General features: G+C 32.9%; 1 protein-coding gene across 2 annotated transcripts in view; it reads right to left on the bottom strand.

The window, feature by feature from the left end:
- Positions 1–25464, bottom strand: part of LOC145262701 (uncharacterized) — a 375299-nt gene that overhangs the window by 37162 nt on the left and 312673 nt on the right. For both annotated transcript variants that reach the window (XM_080119829.1, XM_080119836.1), the window contains 5 exons: positions 17001–17273; positions 13733–15232; positions 11438–12244; positions 2501–2641; positions 206–483 (listed from right to left, as the gene is read on the bottom strand). In XM_080119829.1, coding sequence (XP_079975955.1) covers positions 206–483; positions 2501–2641; positions 11438–12244; positions 13733–15232; positions 17001–17273 — 2999 coding nt within the window. The remainder of the gene's footprint in view (positions 1–205; positions 484–2500; positions 2642–11437; positions 12245–13732; positions 15233–17000; positions 17274–25464) is intronic.

Here is a 25464-nt window from a genome sequence, read left to right as displayed (position 1 = left end):
GACACGCATTTATCATTGAGTAGCCTTTGGGGCCTTGATAAGTGATGATTCCCCTAGTGATTATATATATATATATATATATATAAATACACACACACACACACATCCAATATTAAACATTACTGTCTACAAAGCAATAAAAACCAATCTGTTAAATAAATTATTTTCCTTTATTTTTGTTGTTAAATCTTATTATTCAACTCACCTGAAGAGCCTGATAACAAGCAGTTTGCAAGTCAAACAAAGATAATTTGTAGTCGCTGCTATTCTGGGATTCCCTGCGAATTGTTTCAAATAAATCGGCAGCCTGATAGAGCTGTTGCTGGCACTCATCCAACTGCCCTCGACCCCACAGGGAGAGCCCCAGGCGATAACGGATCTTTGCTTCATCTTCCCGTCTTCCAAGTTGTTCTGCTATTTGTAGGCCTTGCTGTAAATACTGGACGGCCTGCGTATAATTTCCTAGTGCATGGTGGACGCGACCTAGCAAACAGAAAAAAATGATTTTGTTAATAGATCTAATAAGCGACGTGAGAAAAGCTGCAAAATACTGATTTAAATGGCGGTCATAGACTTAAAGTACAAATACATAAGACATGAAAGTTTATGTGTGTGTCCAGGTTTTATGTTTTCCCAATGAAGCTTGAATCTCTGTCTCTTCTATGGTTTCTGACATAAAATATTCAAACTATAAACAATGCTCAACAATACCCAAACCAATTTATAATAGACGTTTGGAAAATCGATGGCATAAACTTTGGGATTATGTTCTATATGTACACAGGAGCCTCTTTGTGTGTACGTTGCTTTTGTCACACGACTATTACTAGTCCCTATTTACTTGCCTCCTCACAAGGACAGCATTAGACACAAGTTCAGTTTTTAATATCAGGGAAAATCCAGCTTCCCAACATAAAGTACTAGAATGCTTCATGTTGGGGAGTTGGATTTGTACAAAAATAAAAATTGCCTCGGTCTAAAAGAATTTCTCCTTCAATGATCAAAGCCGGAAAAGAAGAGTAGCATAAGACCACCTCACACACTTTGCGCCTAATCCAAGGAAAGTTTGAAAATATTACTAGTCTAACTTTTTTTTGTTGTCCAACATCTTCTATACAGTCATTGTTTTGTGCTGATCATATTTATTCACCTCTATTTAGTCTTCTACTGCCTAAAATAAGAAGGGTCAATGATTTCATAATGCTAACCAGGTCTTCGATGTTAGCTTTCAAAGGAAAGCCTGTTAATCATGACATTCGGCTGATTTTTTTAAGCCTTTTTTATATTAGTTTGGTGCAATTTTTTCATGATTTTGTTCATGCAACACCAGGCCCAGGCTTATATAATCTGTGAATCTGTCACAGTGATAAGATTTATCTATTCCTTATGTAGAAATAACACTATCACACAGATTGTACTTATTAGATGTTTACATTAAAGAATGTTGATCAGTATTTATTTCAATGGTCTACAGCCTAGAGCTTGGGAACCAGGCATTTTTAGACTTATGTACACATATAGAACATACTCCAGAAGTTATGCCATCGATTTTCAAAACACCCTGTATACATGAATCTCTGACTTTTCTTTAAATACTGATTTTCATCTCTAATACATTGATTTAAATAAATGAATAATAATTAATTTTAGAGAAGAGGCCTTTATCTAAGTTGTTTGTGAGCATGGCCATGTAATTGATATAAACTTCAAACTTGCATTAAATATGTGTACATACAGTGTTTAATTTATCTTATTAATTTAACAAATGTATATATTAATAAAAAGTTATTAGATTTTTGAAATTTGTTTGTATGTAAGTAAAAACCTGTGGGTAGTTGACAAAAAGGGAATAGGCAGAATATACATCAATATTTTTTTTATGATGTAAACAATCCAAATTTGAATCTCGCATAAGTCTAAACCATTTTTTTAAATGAATACAGATTTTTATAAATTTAAAGAAATGAATATAACATAAAAACATTCCATAAATATATCTTTGAAAACAAGTTTTTTTTTAAATTTTCTTTAAAAAGATAATTTCTAATTTTTTTCCCAACAAAAACAATATGTAAACACATTCTTCATAGTTACTGTCTCATGCAAGTACTAGGTAGCATATTTTTTCTGTAACATTTCACAAATATTTTTCTTCATAATAGGTGTAAAGTGATAAAAGTTAGATACATATAGAAATTGACACATCCAGTACTGTAAACTAGTAAAATTTAAAATGTTAACTTTCAACAAATTTTTTTTTAAATCTATCCATTAAGAATTTCCGTAAAGGTAAATTTCCTAGGTAGTAAATCTTTCCACTTTGACGATTTTCCCATGTTGGCAGTAGATATTTCCCAATAATTTGTGTACGAATCCAAATAATGTAAGAAATTATCTAGCAGTAAAAAAAATATAAAAGAATATTTTAAAACAATTTCTATTTAACATTTCAATTTCATAAATTAGGATGAAGTTGAAATAGAAATGATGCAAATCTAACCTAAACTGCTGAAAGCCATTGTCTTCGCCACTTTATCTTGTAGTTGAGCAGCCATACTGAGATGTTGCTCTTGGTAACGGACGGCTTCTTCATTGTTTCCAAGAGACTCGTGAGATAAGCCAAAGTTTCCATAAGCACGACCTAAAAAAAAATAAAATAAAAAATAAAAAAAAAACAATGAATGAATGAAAACAAAAACACTAATTTACACAAATACTATAAAAACGTTGTGGTGTTTTTTACGTTTGTCTATTCATATACAAATAGAAACAGGCTTGATTGATAAAAAAGAAATAGGCAAAGTACAAAATACTAAGGCAGTAGAATTTATGTTAATACCTGATTTTGAACCTCATGTATGCATAGAGTATTATTTCATAAATTTAAAAAAATTAACATAAATGGACATTATATAATCATTTTTTTAAATTAATTATTTTTGGTAATCTGTAAAAAAAAAAAAAAAAAAAAAGATATTCGAAATTAGTTCAAAGAAGATTATTTTGCTTAAAACCATACTTTTTCATCGTTTGCCAATAAAAATAATATGTATATACATTAATCATAGTTACTTAATCTCTTGCAAATACTAAGAGGATATTTTTTTTTCACAGAATTTCAAATAATTTTCTTCATCTATAATATAAATCTCACCTGTCTGTTTAAATGTATGTAAGTTTGTATGTCTGCCTAAAACTTTTGATAGAGACGACAGATTTTCATGAGATCGGTATTGTTTTGAAGCTTAACTGGTCACATTTCTAGGGGAGGGGGGGTTGCTTTTTTTGCCGATATTTTCGAAAGTCATCTCCTCTTTTCGATTGACTAGCCTTAATTTAAACATATGTCACTTCCGGTTTGACGATGGGCGCAACAGCAAAGACATCACTTTTTTTTCCACATTTTTTTCCGCCTTCGTGATACGGGTTTGAGCCTGCCTGCCTACTATCACTTTTTTCTTTTCTCTTTTTGCTCAACACACACCTCCAAACACCCGGGCTATGCCGGGCAGCCAGACTAGTACTAAGTTAAAGATGAAAATTGACATACCCAGATACTGTACAAACACTTCTCAAGGAGCAGGTATGTGAAATATGATAAAATTATAACAGAAAATTATAATTGATTAATTAACAGTATAAACTATTATATAGTAAAAATGGTAATCATTAAAAAATAAATTCATGATTTTGTGTGGTTATCGTGTAAAGTATTTTGGTTCTCTCATTAAGAATGTTCACATTGATTATTATTTAGAAGACATAAAAGTTCAATAAAAAACAATCAACTAAAAGCATTGTTCCTGTTGAACACACACACACACAACTTTTACCATCTGAGGAAACAGACGGGGAATTCCTTTGTCTGTGGAAACAATTGTAATGAACTAAGTTAATATTTTGAGGTTGTAAAATAAAAAAAAACATATATAAATAAAAATAATATTTACTTGAAATCTACTTTTATTAAATGCTCAATGCTATTGTATTAATTGTAATATTTATATATATAGAGAGTTTTCAATATTAGTTATACAGCACATGTATATATATATATCTAAGTTTGGAAACCTAGAGTGTCAGTTTCTTGCCTTATATTTTTTAAGATTATGTGGCCCATAACTGTAATCAGGTTTGAAGAACATAAGGCAAGGAACTGACAGTCATCATGATAGTTGACTTTAGGTTAACAAGCACATGCAGGCAGACACACACACACACATTATATATATATATATATATATATATATATATATATATAGTTAACTATAAAAAAATCGTTTTGCTTCATCACAGCTCTTCAATGTAACCATATGCAAGTGCCTCAAGCTTAGATTGAAACTCAACCGTCTAATTGATAGTTGATGCTCTTAACCACTGAACCGTCATTCACTTGCTGTGAGTAAACAAAATCGCAATGTGTGTGTATAAACATTTTCAATTGCTGAAGACTACTCCATTTGTTTACATGAAAAACTTTGCATTTACACTGATAGAAGTTAGTGATGTTGCTTACCTGAGTGGAGTGCTCAACCGAAGAACGAGAGGTACATATATATAAAGAATAACAGTATAGCTACATTCCAAAATCCAAGTATTTATTTTTATGCAAAACAGTTTCTCCAGTATCTTAAAATTTTGGTACATTTTTTTTTTTTACAGATCCATTTCGTTATGCAGAACCAATCAGTTATTATGTCAATACTGACTTTTTTGTGCATATACTCCTCAGAAAAAAATATTAATTCTTTGTTTAGAAAGAAAAAAAAAATGCATGACTATATATATATATATATATATATATATATATATATATATATAATTAAAGGATATTCGTAATTAAAGCATATTCAAATTTAGCATCTAGCATCCAAATCTGACCCCTACGATTGACATGGGCATAGAATATGTGTCTACATTAGAGATGGCTTTCCATGTGATAGGAATATCTCCAGAGAAAACCCTAAATTGTCCTATATGTGCTTTCGGATTGCACTTGCTCACACCATTGTGTTTATATTTGCCCTTTATTACCCCCATAACAGCAGAGTTACCATCTTTAAAAGCATATCTGAGAAAATTAACCAGATCCTGTTGGCTCATCCTTTGGCTAACATTCACATCTGTGGGGACTTCAATGTTCACAATGTGGAATGGTTAGCCCATCCAACAAGACAGATGATGAAGGGGGGGGGGTGTTACAATTTATCCATTGCTTATGACCTAACTCTGATTGTTCACGAACCCACCCATGTGTCTGACACTGATGGTCAGTATGTAAGTCTCCTAGACATTTTTCTCACAACTTTCCCTGAGCTATATTCATCTTCCATTCTGTCCTCCCTGAGATTTTCCGATCACTCAGTTGTCTCCATTAAGATAACAAAATGTAATAAGTCCTCCGACATACCTCTCCATTGTACAGTATATTAATACTCTATTGCTGACTAGGAGGATAGCTTTTGTACATTTATACCAGATCTACCTCTTCATTTCATATTTAAAAAGAATGTGCCCTCCATAGTATCAGACCTGACGGAATGAATGATTGTAGGTATAGACCGTTTCATAGCCTCCAAAAATTTTCAGCAAAAACCTAACATCTAACCAGAATGTGTCGTTGCCATTGCGCACAGAAATCATTATTTCCATTGTTTCCAACATAATAGATGTACTGAGCCTAAAGCCGCTTTCAGGACTGCCAGCAACCACTGTAAGAGTAATAAAGAACGTGAGAGAGTTGTATGCTCAGACTGTCAAGTTCAAAGTAACTGAGCAGCGGCTTGGTTCCTACCAATTTTGGCAAATAACAAACAGGATCCTGAATAGAACTGTGTTCTCCATCCCAATCATCATCAATGGATTTGAAGTAATCTCGTCAGCATCGGACAAAGCCAAACTCTTTGCCAAAAACTTTGCATGATGTTGACAAGCTAATCAAAACCCTTGATTCCAGTAAAGCAACGGGTTCTGACGGCATTCCTATTATAGTACTCAAAAAGCTTCAACCAGAACAGCTCCCATATTTATAAAGCTATTTACGCACTGTCTTAAGGAGAAATGCTTCCTAACATTCTGAAAAACCTCATTAGTATGTCCCATATTTAAAAATTCAGATGATCACTCATCTCCCTCTCAATACAGACCAATCAGCCTTCTGTGCGTCATGAATAAGTTGAATCTGTGTTAAATAGAGAAGTACTCAACCACCTCAGCAAAAATAACCTCCTCAGTGAAATGCAATATGGCTTCCGTTCTGTTAGATCTATGTGCTAAATTATAGGATTAGCAAATCTCTCAACGGAGGTTTCCTTTCTAGGGCAATTGATAGGGTATGGCATAAAGGTCTACTCCACAAAATCTCTAGCTTATTAAATCATTTCTTTTTGATAGGTTCATAAGAGTAGTGGTTTATGAGCAGAAATCAGAAGTACACAATATTAATGCTGGAGTCCCTCAAGGGTCCATCCTGGGTCAAACTCTCTTCCTGATCTACATCAATGACCTCCCAAATCACATCCCAAGATCATTTGTAGACATTAATGCTGACGATGTTACCATCTATGGAAACACTTCAAAGATAATAAATGACCAAGTTCTCTCTGATTCTCTATCCTCTGAACTTGATCATGTGGTGCAATGGAGAAAGAGGTAGCTGGTTAATTTTAATACATCTAAGACCAAGTTTCTATCTTTCTATCATCAACATTCTGATCTCCCTCTGGCATCAATCGAAATGAATAACTCTCATCTTGTGGAAGCTCCATATTTTGACAAACTCCTAGAGTGGCCTTTAAACCTGATCTGAGATGGAACACATATTAAATCTATTGCCAGAGCTGCTGGAAAAATGGTGGAATCGTTCTACTGCTTGAGTAGATATCTCACTGTTGATGCAATTCTCTATCTGTACAAGAGCCAAGTACGTCCAAGGATGGAGTACTGTTGCCACGTCTGGGTAGGAGCTGCTAGAAGCAGCTTATCCTGCATTGACAGAGTTCAAAATAGACTTTGTAGCCTAGTGGGGGATACCCTTTTCTTTTACTCTGCAATCTCTTTCCAACAGAAGAGACATTGCGAGCCTGTCTCTGCTTTATTATGATTTTCATGGCAAGTGCTCGTCTGAGCTCCAATCTATGCTCCCCCTGTCCTGACTTTCATGAAAAACACTCGTCTATCTGAAACCACTATCAATAATTTCACCCACTCTTTACTTATGCCTAAACCTAAATGTAGATTCCATGAACAAAGCTTCTTTCTTAGAACTGCATACCTGTGGAACTCTGTTCCATTTTCCTGCTTTCCAACTGACTACAATATGGTTGTCTTCAAGTCCAATGTGAACAAATTCTTGATGAGCCATCCCCTTAAGTAATCCAATTTACCAAATTTCTACTAGTAATGACTACGACATGTACCCCTTGACCACTGTATACTCATTAACTCTTTTCCTTGAATGGCTTCTGAGCCTTGATAAGTGGTGACTCCTTTGTAAAAAATAAATAAAAAATAAAACACTCGGTTAACAATTGACCATTAATTTTTTTCATTTGTCTGAATACTTTCGAAAAAGTGAAAGGGCACAGTACCTTTTCAATTATATCACAGAACAGATTAAAGTACACTGTGAGGATTTTCTCACAGAGACAATAGTTGAACCTAGTGACATATTTTCTACCAGTCTTGTCAATTGTGAAAATAACATTTTTAAAGGTTGTACTAAGGAAATCTTAAACGGCTATTATTTCCAAAGTAAAGGTAAGGAAGGACAGTGTTAACAATTATAAAGAATGGAAGCATTAAAAAAAGCAGAGAATGACCCAAATGTTAGAGCTTTCTGAAAAGAATACAAAACAATCTTAGATGAAAGAAGTTAAATCTTTTGAATGAGCTTAAAGGAGCAATGAATAAAAATGAACTGATTTGGGTATTCTTTTTCAAGTTTGGTTGCCTGCACAGTCAGTAAAAACAATAGCATCTATAATGGTGTGTGTATCTTGCTTATTGAACCAAACAGTTCAAGACTACTGATGTATCATGGCTGTTAATCTTTAGATAATTGCTCTGTACTTGAACAGCAGGGGACATGTGGGGATATTTTTTTTTTGGTGTAAAATATCATTGACCAGAATTTAAAAATATATTATGAGAAGTTTTTTTATCCCAGTAACAACTAATAGTCTCCATAGGACTCAGTAAAAGATGTACCATAGTTGCTTTCATTAAAAGAAAGACAGCATTCTCTATAGGTGATTCTGCTTCGTGGAACAGCTAACAAGAGATAGCAACAATGTCAAGATTAAAATCTCCTTGGGCAAAACATTCAAACGGTATATAAATTTACATGCTTGAAAACAAATAACCTGACAAACATTTAGATTAAAAACAGCAATCAGTTAATTACATATTCAATCATGATCATGTTGACACACCGGTTCATGTTGGATCAGCAAATTTAAGTGGTGTTTAGCGTGGTCAGTACTAAATGGGTTACCATTGCGTTAATACTAAGTGCTGTATTTATATCATTAAAGTGAGTTCTCTATTACCACATTTCTTCTCAGATTTACTTGGTATATTTAAAATATACTAAAAATATATTGTTTTCGCTTGTTATTTTTATTGTGTGATCTTGTTTTGCCTCATTCTCATTATTGTTGCATCATATTTCGATTTTCTTTAACTACAACAAAAATATGATGCGTTGGGTCACCAATTGAGCTCAGATTAAATTGCTTCAATAAAGAAAGTGATTTTTCAAAAGCAGATGGAAAATTTAAATGACAAAATCTAAAATTAGCCTTGTTCTAATATATATATATATATATATATATATATATATATACACGTGTCAGTGGATAATTACATCTTAAAAATAATATATACACCGCTCCCCATGTGGGGGTACCAAATTGGTTAAAAGGGAAAATTATTCCCAACTCGCATTTAGGTGAAAAATGCACTTTCGTAAATAATTGAATTCATTCAAAACATATCGCTAAAACCAAAACAAAACAACATCTAAGTAAATCGCGATATATCCAGACAGCTGGCGAGATGGTCCAGGGGTAAAGGTTTAGGCATATTACCGTTGGGTCCCGATTTCGAATCTCGCTAGATACAGCCACTCTGATTAATCATAGATGACGAAACACGTGTCAGTGGATAATTACATTTTAAAAATAATATATATCTCAGAAAGAGGCTAATTTTGGATTTTGCCATTTAAATTTGCTGTCTATACTATTTGATTATCTTTCTGTATTTGTCCACTTGCCTTGATATCAAATATAGAACGTAGTTCTTTATCTTTTCCCCTGATAATTCTTATAGGTAAGGTTGAATAGCAGATTACAGTCAAAAGGTACTTTGTGACTGGGTTTGAATCCTTCAATCAGTAGTAATTATTACTTCCTACACTAATGATTACATAAATATGAAATATTAATGCCTGTAGGTAAAAAAATTAATATTTAAAAATATATATAATGTTACAGAATACCAGATGAAATTTTTAGATCAAATATAGCTGAACATGGCTGGATAACGATTTGTTTACAAATATAAATAAAGACTACTTTTCAATCTGAGTTCACCCCTAGCTTGAAACCTATTTTCATCTTATTCTGCAACATTATTAATAAAGATGCTCTTTCTACTGAACAAGTAAGCACACTGTTTAATTTCAACTAAACAGAACCAATAAATTATATATATATATGTGTGTGTGTGTGTGTGTGTGTGTATTTATTAATAATCGCTTTAGATTCTTTTCTTTATTTTAATAGAAATCGCTTGGCATGAAACCACTTGATGTAAGGAGCTAAAAAAAGAAACTACCATGTCAATGTCAAAAGCTACAGAAACTAGCAAACAATAAATGTTATAGAGAAAACCAGAAAATAGCAACTCTTTCCTCTTTGTTAGAAACATCGCTTATGAAATGTGATGACTAAGAGACAAAATAAGGGAAGCGATATATACAAGGTTGCGTTTCAAAATCAAAAAGATTAATAAATGTTTTATATGTATCATGAGTACTTTCCATACTCCATCAAATCATTTTCAGGTGAGAAAAACAATGACTAAAAGATGAAGAGAGAAAAAATTTCAAAACAAGAACAACTGAGAACGTTAGATTGTTAAAAAAACAATAAACGAGTGTTAGGAGCTTTACAATTTATGTTACAGAAGAGAAACAAATCAGAATCCCAGAATAAGTTGTATATCTATGTTAAAGATTTTGAAATATTTCTACTAGTTCTGTATTTAATGTTATTTATTATAGGTTACTGGGTTTTAATATTGATAGGCACAAGTATTTTTTTATTTTGAAAAATTAGTTTCAGAATGTAATATTTTTTGTGTTATTAAGTAAAATTTGTCTAAATTTACAGGATGGGGGACAATTGTGTTTTTTTTAAATACTGATGAATTGAACTAGAATTTACCAGGTGGTTTATGTGTCTACATGAAAGGGTAGTATTAGTAACTCCAATGTTACTGCTACTACTGCTGCTGCTGCTATCATCATCATCATTGTCACTGTATTCTTGTAAGGGGCATTGGAACTTAGGGATAAGATTGGTTCTTTCTAATGTGTTTTGAGGGGTGGGAACAAATTATTTGTTATATAATTTTGAAATGAACCTTGTGCATTTCAACTTGCTAACATATTTCTCTATGTGTTATTCATCCATCCAAACAAAGATCTTACTCGATATAAACCCTTCTTGATGTATGATTATTTTCTGTTAATTTTAGTGTTATGCGACCAATAGTTTAAGAGTTTATTGAGTAAATATTTTCACACAGGCAGACATACATGCACACATACATACATCTATTTCATTTATATAGATTACCTTAGAGTTAATTAACAGAAAGAGAGAGAAACAGAAGCAAAAGTAATGACCTATAGGATCAGAGTTGGGGGTCAAACATACAATGAAAGAGGGTGAAAGTGATAGACAAAAAAGTATAAGATACATCGCTTAGGGAGTTAATTGTAAATTATGGCTAATTAAAATAAATAAAATGGAAGTTTTTTTCAAACATAACTCGACCTGACGTAATATTTTAACATATATATTGTGGGATAAATTATGTTAGGGAAACAAACTTTAGTATATATTTAAGTATATCTGTTCCCTCAACCTTAATAATTAACAAAAATAAAAAAACACTAGTAAATGTCGAAAAGCCTTCTGTTCTAATAGTTTCTTTCCTTGAACTGATACACTTTGGAATTCTATCCGTTTCCTGCTTCCCTGACTGAACTAATCTGCAAAAGTTTAAACGTAATGTGCACAGATATCTAGCTGCTCCACACCCGACAGTGCCTTGTTAGACATGATCCTAAATAGTAGTCCTTTACTTTCCAAGTGGCAGCATGCTGAAAATAAATTAAAAAGAATTAAAAATAAAAAATTCTTACATTGTGCTTCTGAATTGTTGAGAGATTCCGCAATCTGTAAATCGATTTGGTGATACTCAAGCGCTGTTTCGTATTCTCCCATCTGCTGGTAAACATTTCCAAGTCCACATGCTGCTTCCCCCTCACACAGTTTATCACTAACATCTTTTGCAATGTCTAATTGATGCTCGAGGCAAGAGATGGCTTGTTCAAAATTACCAAGCAGACTGTGTAGGCAACCAAGTTCACCATAGGCTGATGCTTTGGCTTGGTTGTTATCCATCTCATGGGCAACGACCAACCTTTTCTCAAAACAAACAAGGGCTTGCTGCAAATTTCCCATAGCTCTATGAGCATTGCCCAAACCGCGGTATGCTTTATCCTGATCCAACAAGGAATTACTTGTCTGAGAGACAGCCAAATACTGTTCATGGCACTTGACAGACTCCTCGAAATCACCCAATGCTTCATAACAATCTCCAAGATTTCCAAAAGCTTTTCCTTTCTCAACAAGGATTTTATTACCATGTAATTGCTCCAGCATGGCTAACTGTTGCTCAAATAACCCAATTGCTTCATCAAAAAGAGCCGTGTTCATCTTTATGATTCCAAGGTTCCCACATGCCTGTGCTTCCAATCGGCTATCATGGAGCTCCTGACTGTGTTTCAGTTGTTCCTCATAGCATTTGTATGCATTGGAATAATTACCAAGGCACATGTGCACATTGCCTATGCTACCATGGGCACGGCATTCACCCCTCAGATCTTCCATTTCTTGACGAATAGTTAGTTCTTGATTGTGGAAACCTAAAGCCTTGTCATACTGACCTGGAAAAAAAAAGTAAGTCGGTGTAGATATTTACAAGTGCAAAAAATGTGAGATTTGTATAAATTTATGTGCAACATGAAATTTTAATGATACTAAACCATTCACCTTTCATATAATAAATGTTTTTATTAGGTTGATGCAAAAATAATGTTGTTCTTTATATATAGTTGACGTCAAAATAATGACATTATTTTTGCACCAACCTAACATTTGGAATTTGTAAGAAGCTAATACAACAGTTTTTTTTGTTTTTTTTTTAAATAAACATTTATTCATTTAAAAATAACTTAGTTTCAACGATATTTCTTCATCAGGTATGGAAACAGTTTGTTTTTTTCTTATTAACATATTTTTTAAATGACTACATTTTATAGCAATTTTTCATCATGGCTACATTGTGAATTTATTCTAAATATCAAATGAAAATAAATGTACACTTCCATCACACAAAACTTATATTTTTAGTAATACATAGGAGTATTTAGAGTAACACAGATATAAGTTACTTATTAAATACTGATCCTTAACCTGTTAAACATGAGTGATTAGTTTTAGAACCATTAATATTGTCAAATAGAAAATGAAGAGGCAGATTTTCAGATCACCATATGTATATGCGTCACAATATAAATGCTAATCACATTGATTCTTTAATCTAATTATCTCTTATAAGGAGGTTATGTAAATGGTTGAATCCATACCTGTTTATGAACAACTTAACATTCACATCACTGGACCAATCGTCACCAAATTTGATCAAAATATTAGTCATAATCCAACTTAGAAGTGTTTTTATTTGGGAATATATAGATTAAAGGTCGATTATGGAAAACCGAAAAGTTACACTTTCAGCAATAATTTTGGTTATGTATGGCCTTTACTTCTCCATATTGTTTGAAGTATTCCCAAAGTTATGCCATTGAAACATTGACAATTCAGGCTGAAATTTTGTATGATGATTACTGTTATAGAGACTTACCACTTGGCTCATGTTGTAGTCAATGAAGTCCTGCATCTTATATGATTGAACTTGAAAAGTTCAAAGTCAAAATTTTGACAGAATTTCAACTTCAATTTTTTTTTTTTTTCAATTTAATATATGGATCTTATGCTGTTTGATAACAGTAACTATCATACAACATTTCAGCCTAATCAGATAAATACTTTTTGAGTAATCAATGTTTCCATGGCATAACTTTGGAATTGCTTCATACAATATGGAGAGGTAAAACCCAGATGAAGTTTTGGTTCATTCTTATGTTGTCAGGCAGTCTTATAACTGACTTACATTCCTGCTTTTGCCTTGTATTGTAAAAAGAAGTTTTCCTAAAAAATATTATGGAGGATTTTCATCAAATTACATGCAAAAAATTCTATGTTCAAAGTGTTAATGACAAATTAGTTACTATAAAAATTTTAAATCTCCAAAAGCATTTCAAGTAACATTAAATACAAATGGTTTTATCGGATAAGAAAAAGAGACTTACCTAATCGACAGTGCGACATTCCAAGGGCACCATAAGCAGTTGCAATAAGATTTTGATTCTTACTTTGTTTGGCCAACGTCAATTGTTGATGGCAAGTTTGTACAGCTTCATTAACCTGATCAGTTTTCAAAAGAACATCTCCAATATTACCAAGTACCTTAAACGTTCCTTTTATGTTCTTTAATGATTTCATTAGTGCCAATGCCTTCTTTTGGCAGTCTAACGCATCATCATAACTAGCGAGATGCTTATGTGCAAGTCCAAGGTTACAATAGGCACGAGCTGTCTCCATTTTATCTTGCATTTCCTTGGCCACATTTAAATGTTGTTCATAGTAATCTAATGCTTCTGAATAGTTTCCCAACAGAGAATACGCGTAACCAAGGTTGAAACAAGCTTTTGCCTCGCTTTCCTTTTCTTTTAATTCTTGCGACAAGGTCAAAAACTGCTCATAATATGGAATTGCCTCAGAATAATTCTCTTTCACACTGTAAAAGTTGCCTAAATTGCATAAGGCTCGGGCCTCACTGACATTGTCTTTGAGTTCACGTGCAGTGTTCAGGTGAGCAAGAAAATGATGAAGAGCCTTGTCTGATATACCCAAAGAATGGTACGCAACTGCAAGGTTTCCATGAGTTGACATTTCTGAATGACGGTCATTCACTTCTGTAGCGATTAACAGTTCTTGTTTATGAAAGCGCATTGCAATCTCATGCTGACTAAGGGCACTGTACGCATTACCGATGTTTCCATATGCACGACCCTCACTTGCCCGGTCACCAAGTTTCTTAGCAAGCTTTAAGTGCATCATGTGCAACTTAAGAGCAACCTCATATTCATTGAGTTGGTGGTAAATAATACCTAAGTTAGCACATGCCCGGCCTTCCGCTACCTGGTCTCTCGTCTGCAAGGCATTGTCTAACTGCTTTTCATGGTAATTCTTTGCTAGAGAGTAATCCGACTTGCATCGTGCTGCATGCCCCAGACCAGCATAGGCTCTTGCTTCCAAGATCTTATCATTCTTCAGTTCAGCAATTTTCAAGACTTGATTATGAAAGGCAATCGCCTTTTCATAGTCTCTTCTATAGTGGTAGGCACTTCCAAGATTACTGTAGGCTCTTGCTTCTTCATGCGCATTCTTCAACAACTTTGCAATCCGTAAGTGCTCATTATGGCAATTAATTGCCAAATCGAAACTGCCCATCGCCAAATAGACTGCGCCAGCATTACCAATTTCACGAGCCTCACCATGTTTGTCTGACCTTTGTCGGCACAGCAACACACATTGTTTATGACTGTTCAATGCATTTGGATAGTCTCCAATGGCCGTGTATACATGTCCAAGATTACTTAGGGCAGAAGCGGCAGTTGGTCTTTCTTTCAGCTTCATAGCTAAAACAAGCTGGTGTCTATGGTTGGAAAGAGCTTCACGGTAGTGTCCCTTGGAAAAGTAAGCTGAACCCAAGTTTCCATATGCACGGCATTCACCCCCTTGATCACCTGAAATATTAAAAGCATGACGAACCATAAGTTAAGGCATAAACTCTCATTCTACAGACATTAAAAAAATATTTTTAATTAAAGAATATGGTCGTTTGCTATGAAGCATTGCTGGTAAATAAGTATATAAGTATTTAATAAGGCTGTTTGCAATGTGGCAGAAGCTATAATGGTGAAAAAAAAAGAGATGAAAAAAATAAATAATTGAAGACTACATGTAACGTTTTTCCCTAAAAACTATTTACTTTACAATAGATCTTTTACATACTGTTAGTAATGTGGAAAATATTTCGAGAGAAACTGGACCTTTTCCAAAAACAAGCATTCTTTCCATTTACAGAAAAGAAAAATCCCAATATAATTGTAATATAAAGGATACTAAATTTGTAAAACATGTTATATTGGTGACAGTTTTGAAATACCAACTTTTAAATATTCATAAAAGGTTATGGTAGTTAGCTGTGAAGCATTGCAAGTAAATAAATATAAAGGTATTTAATAAGGCTGTTTGCAATGTGGTAAGAGGTCAGAAGAATGAAAAAGATGAAACAAATAAATCTTGTTTCCACTTGTTTATTTTTGTTTGTTTCTTCTTTCACTGTTTCAGACAAATAGCAAACAACCTTATTAATTACCTATATACTTAAAAAAAATATTGTTATACTTCTTAATATTTTATTGATTGGTTTGGTTGTTTTAGAGCATATCAACCCTTTTCTGATTATTTAATGCCGAATCCAGTAAAACTGGAGAAAAAATGCTTGAAACATTTTATATCTTCAAATATTTATTCATAGAGTTTGGTTTGGTTGTTTTGTGGAGGACATTTATTTTAGTTTTGACTCTGTAGAACATGATTGCGTTTTGCAAATAGAAAGGAAACAATAACATCGATGTTTGGTGCATTTAAGTCAGGAAGCTGATATCTTCAGACAGCCTGATCTTGTAGCACCAGATATTGATTGTTAAAGATTAATTATTTAAATTCACATTTTATGCAGACTTCTTTCAATCTTTAAGCAAACTAGTATTAATATATAAGATAATAAAACACTCTGGTAAATTCATTTCCACATATGTGCATGTGAAAGAGCGACATTTTATCAAACTGCTTTCACTGTGAATCTCAATCACAATAAAGCAGACATGCTGAACTCAAAATCCTCTGAGTCAATTTGTGTCATCATAGATGCTGCACTGATGTTGTTTAATAAAATTATGTTCTTTTTCAGAATGCCTCCTATATTAAAACACAAAAAGAAAAATCTGTATGGAGAGAAAAAAATCATATTCCAAAAATTATTTAAATTAATCAAGTAGTTTTATTTTTATAAATAAAATCATTTTAAAGCAAATATAAGTTTTCCCTGCATTTCCATGTTAAGAATAGATTTCTAAAATCGCACAAATTTAAATTATTTGGAATTCTCTCCCTTGTTATCAGCCTGTTTTTGAGGTAATGTCACAATATCGTTGATGTTTGCTGAGCCAAAAAATTTGATTTTCTTAATTAAAAATAAAAGTACCTAATCAATTTACGTGATTTTTGGTGTACGTTATTTTCATTTCGGCATATGTACATTGCACATATTTTTTAATATTAGGAAGAATTTTGGACCTAAAATTTGGCAGAATATTTTTGTAACTTACAAACATACAATATGTATACAAATGATTTCTTTTTCAATCTTTATTTTTGATAGATTTACACTAACATAGTTTCCAGTTTTATTTAAGCTACCATAAAATATATGCAGTGATAACTTACCCATCGATTTCATAATATTAAGATCTTCATCCATATAGACAATAGCCTTGTCAATGTCTCCAGTACCCCAATAGGCTCGGCTCAATGCCGAAAAAACTGAGCCTCGAAGTTTAATGCTGATTGTACCAATGGACAATGCAGACTCAAGCATTGTAACAGAAGCACTGTAATGGCCAGCTGCCAGCAGTTCCTGACCAATAACAGCAATTATTACAAAAGCATTGCGGTCAAGATTCATCTTTTGCAATTGCTGGAATACTGGATTGAGTTTTTCTGAAATAGAAAACACTGAACATTATTTTAAATCAAGTAAAAAAAAAAACAATCAAAAGGAGCAATCATTAAAAATGCTGTTAAAATTTTATGTACTTTTTTTTCTAATAAATCAATTTTTGTCAAGACTCAAATGCCACTCAAGTTTAAGGATTAAGTTTGTCAAGTTAACGATGAAACAGCAGATTTGTAACAATGGTTGTAAATAGTAAAATATTTAACAGGACGGATCAACACGAATTTGTTTATACTGAATTTGAAAATCACAATGTTGTGATAAACGGGAAAGTAGATCTATGGTATGAAACGGCAGTCAAAAGGACCGGAATGGAACGGCGGTCAAAAGAAGGACTGGAAAGGAACAGTGATCAAAAGAAGAATCGGAACAGACTGACGGTTAAAAGAATCGGAACAGACTTACGGTGAAAAAGACTGACAGATAAATAGAGACCACAAGGGACCGACAGTTGAATAGAAACTGAAAAGGATCAATGGTCGAACAGAGATTAGAAAGAACCTATGGTCGAACAGAGATTAGAAAGAACCTATGGTCGAATAAGGACCGGAGAGAAATGACAGTCAAATGAAGATGTTCGATTAGAGACAGGAAACGAACGACGTCCGATTAGAGACAGGAAACGAACGACGTCCGATTAGAGACAGGAAAGGAACTGTGATGTAGAGCGATGATGTTTGGACAGATTTACCTTCACCTTATGGTGCATGGGTTGGAGAAGATCCACAGATATTATGTAACATCAATATGTATATATGTATATTGTAAATAAAAAACCTACAAGCGTTGTTCAACCCCAAAAGGCTTCATTATTAATTACTTTTACTAGATGTAAATGAACATGCATTATAATAGACATTGTTTCTTAACAAATATGAAAAAGAGAACAAGCTACTGCTATGTGTCATCAATAGAGTAATACTTCAGCTATTTATGTAATCAGTCACTGTTCAGATAATCGGCAAGAGACAATGCAACATTATCCGTTTCTTAACATAGATCAGGAAATTTATTGCCATTATTGCTGCTTTGAAAACTTCATTATTTTATATCATATCTAATTCTCAAACGGATTCTGGTAATTAGAGTATAAACACATAATTAACAACAAAAAACAGTAAATTTAAATTTTCTATTTAATTTTTAAATTTTGAAATATAATTCTAAAATAATTTTTTACCTATTCATCAACTTGTTTTAACAGCATTTAGTACTAAGTCTAAATTTTTTTCCAAATACCATTTTTTATTGTAAACAATTTTTTAGACATAATTTCATTCATTTATACTTGAAAAAAAAAAGTGTACATTGATAGTCTTCCTAAGAATACTTTTGTATAAGCGAATGCAACAAATCTGTCAAGATTAACTTGGCTTGCCAAATCCACAGTCTGCATCAATAACAATTATACTATCTACACGGCTTTTGATTTTGCTCTGGGGCAGATTAAAAAAAAAAAAAAAAATTAAATCAGATCAATTTACACAAATCAAATGTAAATATTAATCAAAGATATAATCCTATTGTCGAAAATGAACAATTTTTCAAATTTAGAGTTTGACAGGCCAAAGATGTTATTTTAAACTTAAAATGGCAGACTAACAGACAGCGTGCCTTTTAAATATGCTTGGATGCATCTAAAATAAGATGCATCCATTCATTCTGCACATTGTTTCTCAAAATTTTATTCCATACAAATTAATATCTCATTGTATTACAGATTGCTTACAGTAACTGGCATTGCTATTACGGATCGTCTTTTTTTTATCAAATATTCTAAATCCATTATATCTATGAAAAGACTTCTTTCCTACGATAGAACATTAAAAGAACTAGCAGGACTTCTTAACCAGCGTTGCCCGTTAGTAGCATGCTCCCCTCTACCTGCGTAAAAAACTAAAGTACGGCTGTTGTTGTTGCCCAACCCCCAATCTCCTCATGTTAAGAACGACTTTCAGAATAGACACTCCCAATCTCCTCTTATTAAAAACGACTTTCAAAATGGACACCCTCAACCTCCCTATGTTTAGAACGACTTTCAGAATAGGCACCCTATTTTGTGAGTGGGGGGGTGGAGTTGTCACAAAATTTGCCTGAAATGTAACTTTGATAATCGTTGTCAGGATTCCTACACACAAATACTATGAATGAACAACAAAATTTGGTGGTTGCAGTGTCGTTTGGCTCGTGCATACTAATCTGGTGGGCAGGGTATGGTTCAGGGTATGGTATTTTTATTGGCAAGACTGGAGTTTAGATGGCAAGAATATGAGAGTAACCTCCCTTTGATGTAACCTCGTTTTCAAATATAGTTATAAGATATGACTATTGTTGTAATGGTGCCAGAAGGAATTTCAATGTGCAGCAGTTCTTTACCAAAGAAAGTGAAATGCTATGTAAAAAAAAGGCACATTAAAAAAAATAGGGCAAAAAAAAAATGTTCTGTCAAGAAGTGCTGGACTAAAAGAGTAAATTAAAGATTGTCTTTTACAATGTAATTTTATTATTTGCATTGAACTATGTAGCACAATATTACTTTCTGAATATTTTTTAGTACTTAATTTATCTCATCTGGGTCAGTTCTATATTTAAAATACAATGGACAATATTTTCATAGAAATGTTAATAAACTCATTTGTTATATATTATTGGTTTTTCTTTGCTAAAAAGTAATTTTTTGCACTATCCAGAAAAATATCAGGTTTATCAAAACATATTTGTTGATTCAATATATTTCCCATTGCGTAAAATTCCACAGGTCCTGCTAGTATAAATTCTTGTACTTAAAAACAGTTTTGTCATAGACGAACTGTCTCTGGGATGAAATTTGTCTTTCGTTCCTTTAAACCTTTTCTGATTTCCGAGGCTCTGAAGATTTAGCATGAACAAAATAACAGATTTTACCCCCTTCTCAGGAACCGTCCTCATATAACAATTAAACTGTGATACACCTAATAGAAAATATAGTGCATTTATATTAATAAAGTAGCCAAAGGAATTTCCCTCTGGAAAAATGTATCGTAGGTTTGCAACAACAGATGCTACATACAAATTCAATGCAGCTAGGCTAATAGCCACTATCCTTTGTAGCTTGCAGACACATTTGTGTTAATAAAATACTACATTACATCCTAAGAGCAACACCATCATAATCGCAACATCGTTATAGGAAGAGGTACCTATTTTTCCATCTAAATATTTATACCTACCACTGCTACTAGTTGACACCGGAAGGAAATCTACACATTCCACAGATTCTATACTTACATCAGACATAACTGGCTCATACATACAGATATACTATTATCTTCCCCATAGTAAAATCAAAAAATAATAAAGTCTCCCTCGGGAAAGTCCACTACTTTTGATTGGTTCCCCACTAATTCTCTTATTTCAAAATTAGATCATTCTAAGCGAACATTTCAGATCATTACAATATGGCATCGCAAGGAACAAATACGAGGAAGGGATAGTGTTTTGTAACTATTGCATACTTTCATTAAACAAATTAATAACAGATGCTGTAAAGCTTAAATTTAACTGGAATATATTTTTTAAAGATTACTGTGGTAAAATAATTGATTGGTGGATTCTGAGAATACATTCTAACATAAAAAAACAACAACATTTCTCTACAAGAGGCAATAATGCTAAAAAACAAATACAAATATAATAATTGCTCAAAAACAGAAAATTAAATACTAGTAACTTTAAAATTATCCTAATATTTCATAAATACTGGCAACTTATTTTTAACAATTCAGCATGTTAATATACATGCATAAGTAAAAAAATATATATACCTAACATCTTTTAACACTCGATAACCACACAAACATATACAATTTAATCAACTTCAAAACATGAGGCGATTTTTAAAAACCTCAAAATTATAAAAACTAAATATTGGAAATTGATTGAGATTGTCGGACTGACTTCCTCATCTTGGTTGTTATCGTCACAACATTTCGGCCGTTTTGCCCTCATCAGATGTTTTGTATCGAACTGGGGAACCGTTTGTTAGGAGTCTCGAACCCAACCCTTTATTATTTTACGGGGGTACCGTGTTCGGACTCCAGCTAGGCTCTGGGACATAGTTGCTGATTCTCTGTTTTGAATGTTACTTTTTTACTGTCTTCGTTCAGGATTGAACTCAGTATCTTTGGGTAACTGTAAACTTTGATACAACGTCTAGGACCACTCGGCCATATGTCACTAGGACAATTCTTAGATGGTTTCTGTTAATGTTAAACCTATGTTGTTATTCAAGGTTTTCTCTCTCTATCAGAGGTGTTCAAATTGCATTCAGTCCTAGTGACATATGGCCGAGCTCTCTGGATTAAAAAAATCTTAACATTTCTTTTCGAGTATCCTGTCAAACAATAAACTCTTGTTAATTATACAGTCTTTAATTGTTTTATATATATATATATATATATATATATATATATATATATATATATATAAGATTTAGCCACACTGATGAGCTGTGAAACAGCGAAACGGTACTATATATATATATATATATATATATATATATATATATATATATACAGGGTGTCTGTAAAGTTACTATACAGTCTTGTTTTATTGTATTATATTTGTATTAATAGAACTTGTAAGACTGTATAGTAACTTTACGGACACCCTATATATATATATATATATATATATATATATATATATATATATATATATATATACACACACACTAGTTACTTGAAGCTGGAAAGAGAAAAGGAGCTCTGGAGCTGGGAACATAACTTGTTTTTTTTTTGTTTTTAAATTTAGATGATATTATAAGGGATATATATATACACACACACACACATATATACATACACACACAAGTGGCATTCCAAAAATAATGCCTCTTATTTTTTATTCAGAGGGAATTTCAAATTGCATTGTTATGGTAACCGAACACATGTATTCATGACCTGAAAGTTTCATCTCTCTGTTGCAGATATTGATCGTGTGAAACTAAAAAAGAAACGACCCCTGTCATAAACTTATGTCAGAAGCAGAGATGCATCATTGAATTCCTGAGAAAAGTGCATTGAGAATGGTGGTGACTACGTAGGAAAATTAGTTCTGGAGCACAAATGGTTGCTCGTTTTTATGGTACCACTCCTATTTCTTTAGCTCTTTAACTTTCTGAGTTTTAAAAAATAGGAGGCTTTACTTTTGGAACGCCCCTCGTACTTGAAAATATTTTTTATGTGAACTCAAATATATATAAGAAGCAACGAAATTGTTTTGTTAAGAATACTATTTTTCTTCTCTACACTTTTCTTTTTGTATTGCACTGAAATTACAAATAAAAAGAAAAAGAAATGTTAGTGTATTTGAAGATGAAAGTGAACAAGTTTTTGCTTGAAGAATAATAAGTCAGGTCAAGAAAAAGTGGAGTACAGTCGTCTCACAAGGAAGGAAATCAGACATCATGTACATTTAGCAAAATAAGATCGACACAAGAATAATTGAAAAAGGAAAAGAGGAATTAGCTGAAAAATTGCCATCGCAGAGAAATGTCAGTAAGGGCAAGTAAAGGAAATGTTTTGTTAAAAAAAAAAAAGATAGAAAATTATGAAAGTTATTTTAGTGTGATTTATGAATAAGATATTTTGAAAAGCATTCATGTGATGTGATCTAAACATGTAGACAATTGCTTCATTGCATTTAGAATCTTATAACTTCTGGCTCAAAGAGTGGATAAATTTAATAAATAGAAGTCAAGGTATTGATAATAATGATGTTATTTACTTTGTACACAAAAGCACATAAAACACAATTCTTTAATTTTTACTTTATTTATAAAAGTAACACTCCTATAACCTTGACTGTTTATGCTTATACAACACAATTTTGCAATTTTGCTTCATCTCTTTAAGCTTGTTGACAAAGTAATCTTCTTTTTAACTATTTGGGTCGCCCCTTATGAAAGCCAAGAGCCACTTGAGATGAGCAGCCGAAAAAGATAAGGAACACTGGAAGCCTCTGTTCAGTCTCGAAAGACAATGGAAAACCCTCTGTAAGAGTAGCTGCATATGAAATTGTGAAGCAAGGGTTACACGATCAACAACCACACTCCTGAATCGGCACTGCTTGAGTCCAGTGGCAAAGAGAAGTCCAGGATGAGTGAAAACAATGCAGAGATAAGTAGAGAGCATATACAGTACCTGAAATTCAAAAATGGTCATTCACTGACCAGGCTCAACGTTGCTTAACTTTGGTGATCAAACGGGAACCGGTGTGTCAACGTGATTATGCTGTGAGGAACACTATAGGAGTACTAACCTTGGTCAGTTATATAAACTATGTTTAATTACTTATAAGGCGGTTTATGACAAGAATTTTTGACATTGGATTTGAAGATGACCCAGTTGTAAATCCACAGGGAGCAGTCACACAGTAATGTGTTCCACCTACAGAAAGCCTTTACAAAGAAGCTTGGAAATTCCGCCTAATGCTAAGCATATGGAGGAAGAATGGAAAGTGCTTTTTTGTTGTAGTAAAAAGACAAGCTCTTACTGTGAACAACATACAAGGAACAACCAAAGATTACCTTGAGCTTGGTGATATGAAGATATAAGAAGATCAGAGTTTTGTTTTTTTATTATTATTTTTAAGCATAATGTCAATGTTTGATTAAGTTGAATAAAAATAAAGTTCTTGTCACTCGATTCTCAATTATTCACACAATTATGGTTTATTTTCTTTAGACAATTATTTGAGGAAGAAAGAATTTTTTACCTTAAAAATTATTGAAAATCCAATTTTATCATTTATTTTTTTAAGCTTGCACTGTACGATAACATGGGATACTAATGGGAAATATTGATACTACATTTTCTACATAAACTGGTTATCTCTCAACCTACCAATAATTCCCTTTACTTTTGGGTACACAATGCTTTCAAATATCACAAAAAATTAAGTTGAACCCGACTCTCCTTCTGCAAACTGAGCTGGGGAACTTTCATTTTCCTGGGAGTTTTTCAACACTACAACCACAAATCATCATTTAGGTCTTTACTTTCTATAGCAGTCCTCAAAGTCTATAACTTAACAAGTAGTCTTTTAATTGTTTTGAGTATTAAATCTTGTGCATATAGTATCTCGCTTGGACAACCCATACAAAACAATTCTTGGACAATGCTTCTAAGGTGCAACTGAAAACAATGGATACAGTACAAAAACCTGATGTACTTCCACTTGAACAGACGAAAAAGACTTAATCATCTTAGATGACAGTATCTCAAGCTTCAATGTGAAATATTTTATGCATGTATGAACCTCTATCCTTAAGGTGATCCATCCCAAACTTTTTTTTTTCGAAAGGTATCACCAAAAACCCTCTGAAATTTCGAGTATCACATGACACTTACATGACAAAACATCAGCAGGCCCTCAGATGATTTTGCTAATAAATTCTCACCCTCAAAAAATAATTTCCATTAGTTTTTCACCCAACAACAGTTCTAATCTTTCAGAACTCAATCTTTCATCGATTTTTCTGCCACCTCAAGACATGTTGCCTCATCCAAATAAAAGTCTGAAATCAAACTTTGGGAAATATTTTTGGTCCATCATCTTGAAATCAAGTCATCCAAAGAACCCTATGTTCAAATGTTTTTGCTAAATGTGGATTTGGACGATCTTATTAATAACTACAATCAATCAAGGAGAAGCCTCCGACCTTATTAGAAAAATATTGAATTTTGGATTCCAGTCAGTTCACTGACAATCTCCGTCTTGACACAACTGAACCACTGCTGATCGGGACTGCATTGATTCTTCACTGACTGAATCTACTGTCGCCATCTTTGTTCTACAGAATCACTCAACACTAGAGATCATAACTGCATTGATCTTTTGCCAACTGGATTTACTACCGCCATCTTTGTTTTATAGAATAGCTCAACACTTAACACCCTACAGACATAATATATATACACAAGAATATATGTATATATGAAGAGATTGCCTTCTTCCTAGTAGATGCATATGTGAATAAAGATATTGATCTTTAACCTTTGAACTGTCAGTGATCGTCTAGATAATGCAATAAACTTTTTTATGGTCTCCTTGGGCAAAGAAATATCGATTTACAAACCAACCAGCATCCATATTCTCCAAAAGATAAATATCATTCAAGATGTTTTTAATCTC

This window comes from Euprymna scolopes, chromosome 1 (genome assembly GCF_053919585.1).
Source record: "Euprymna scolopes isolate OS-2025 chromosome 1, ASM5391958v1, whole genome shotgun sequence".
NCBI lineage: Eukaryota > Metazoa > Mollusca > Cephalopoda > Sepiida > Sepiolidae > Euprymna > Euprymna scolopes.
Note: the sequence above shows the minus strand (reverse complement) of the source record. Positions and strands in the feature narration are given on the sequence as shown.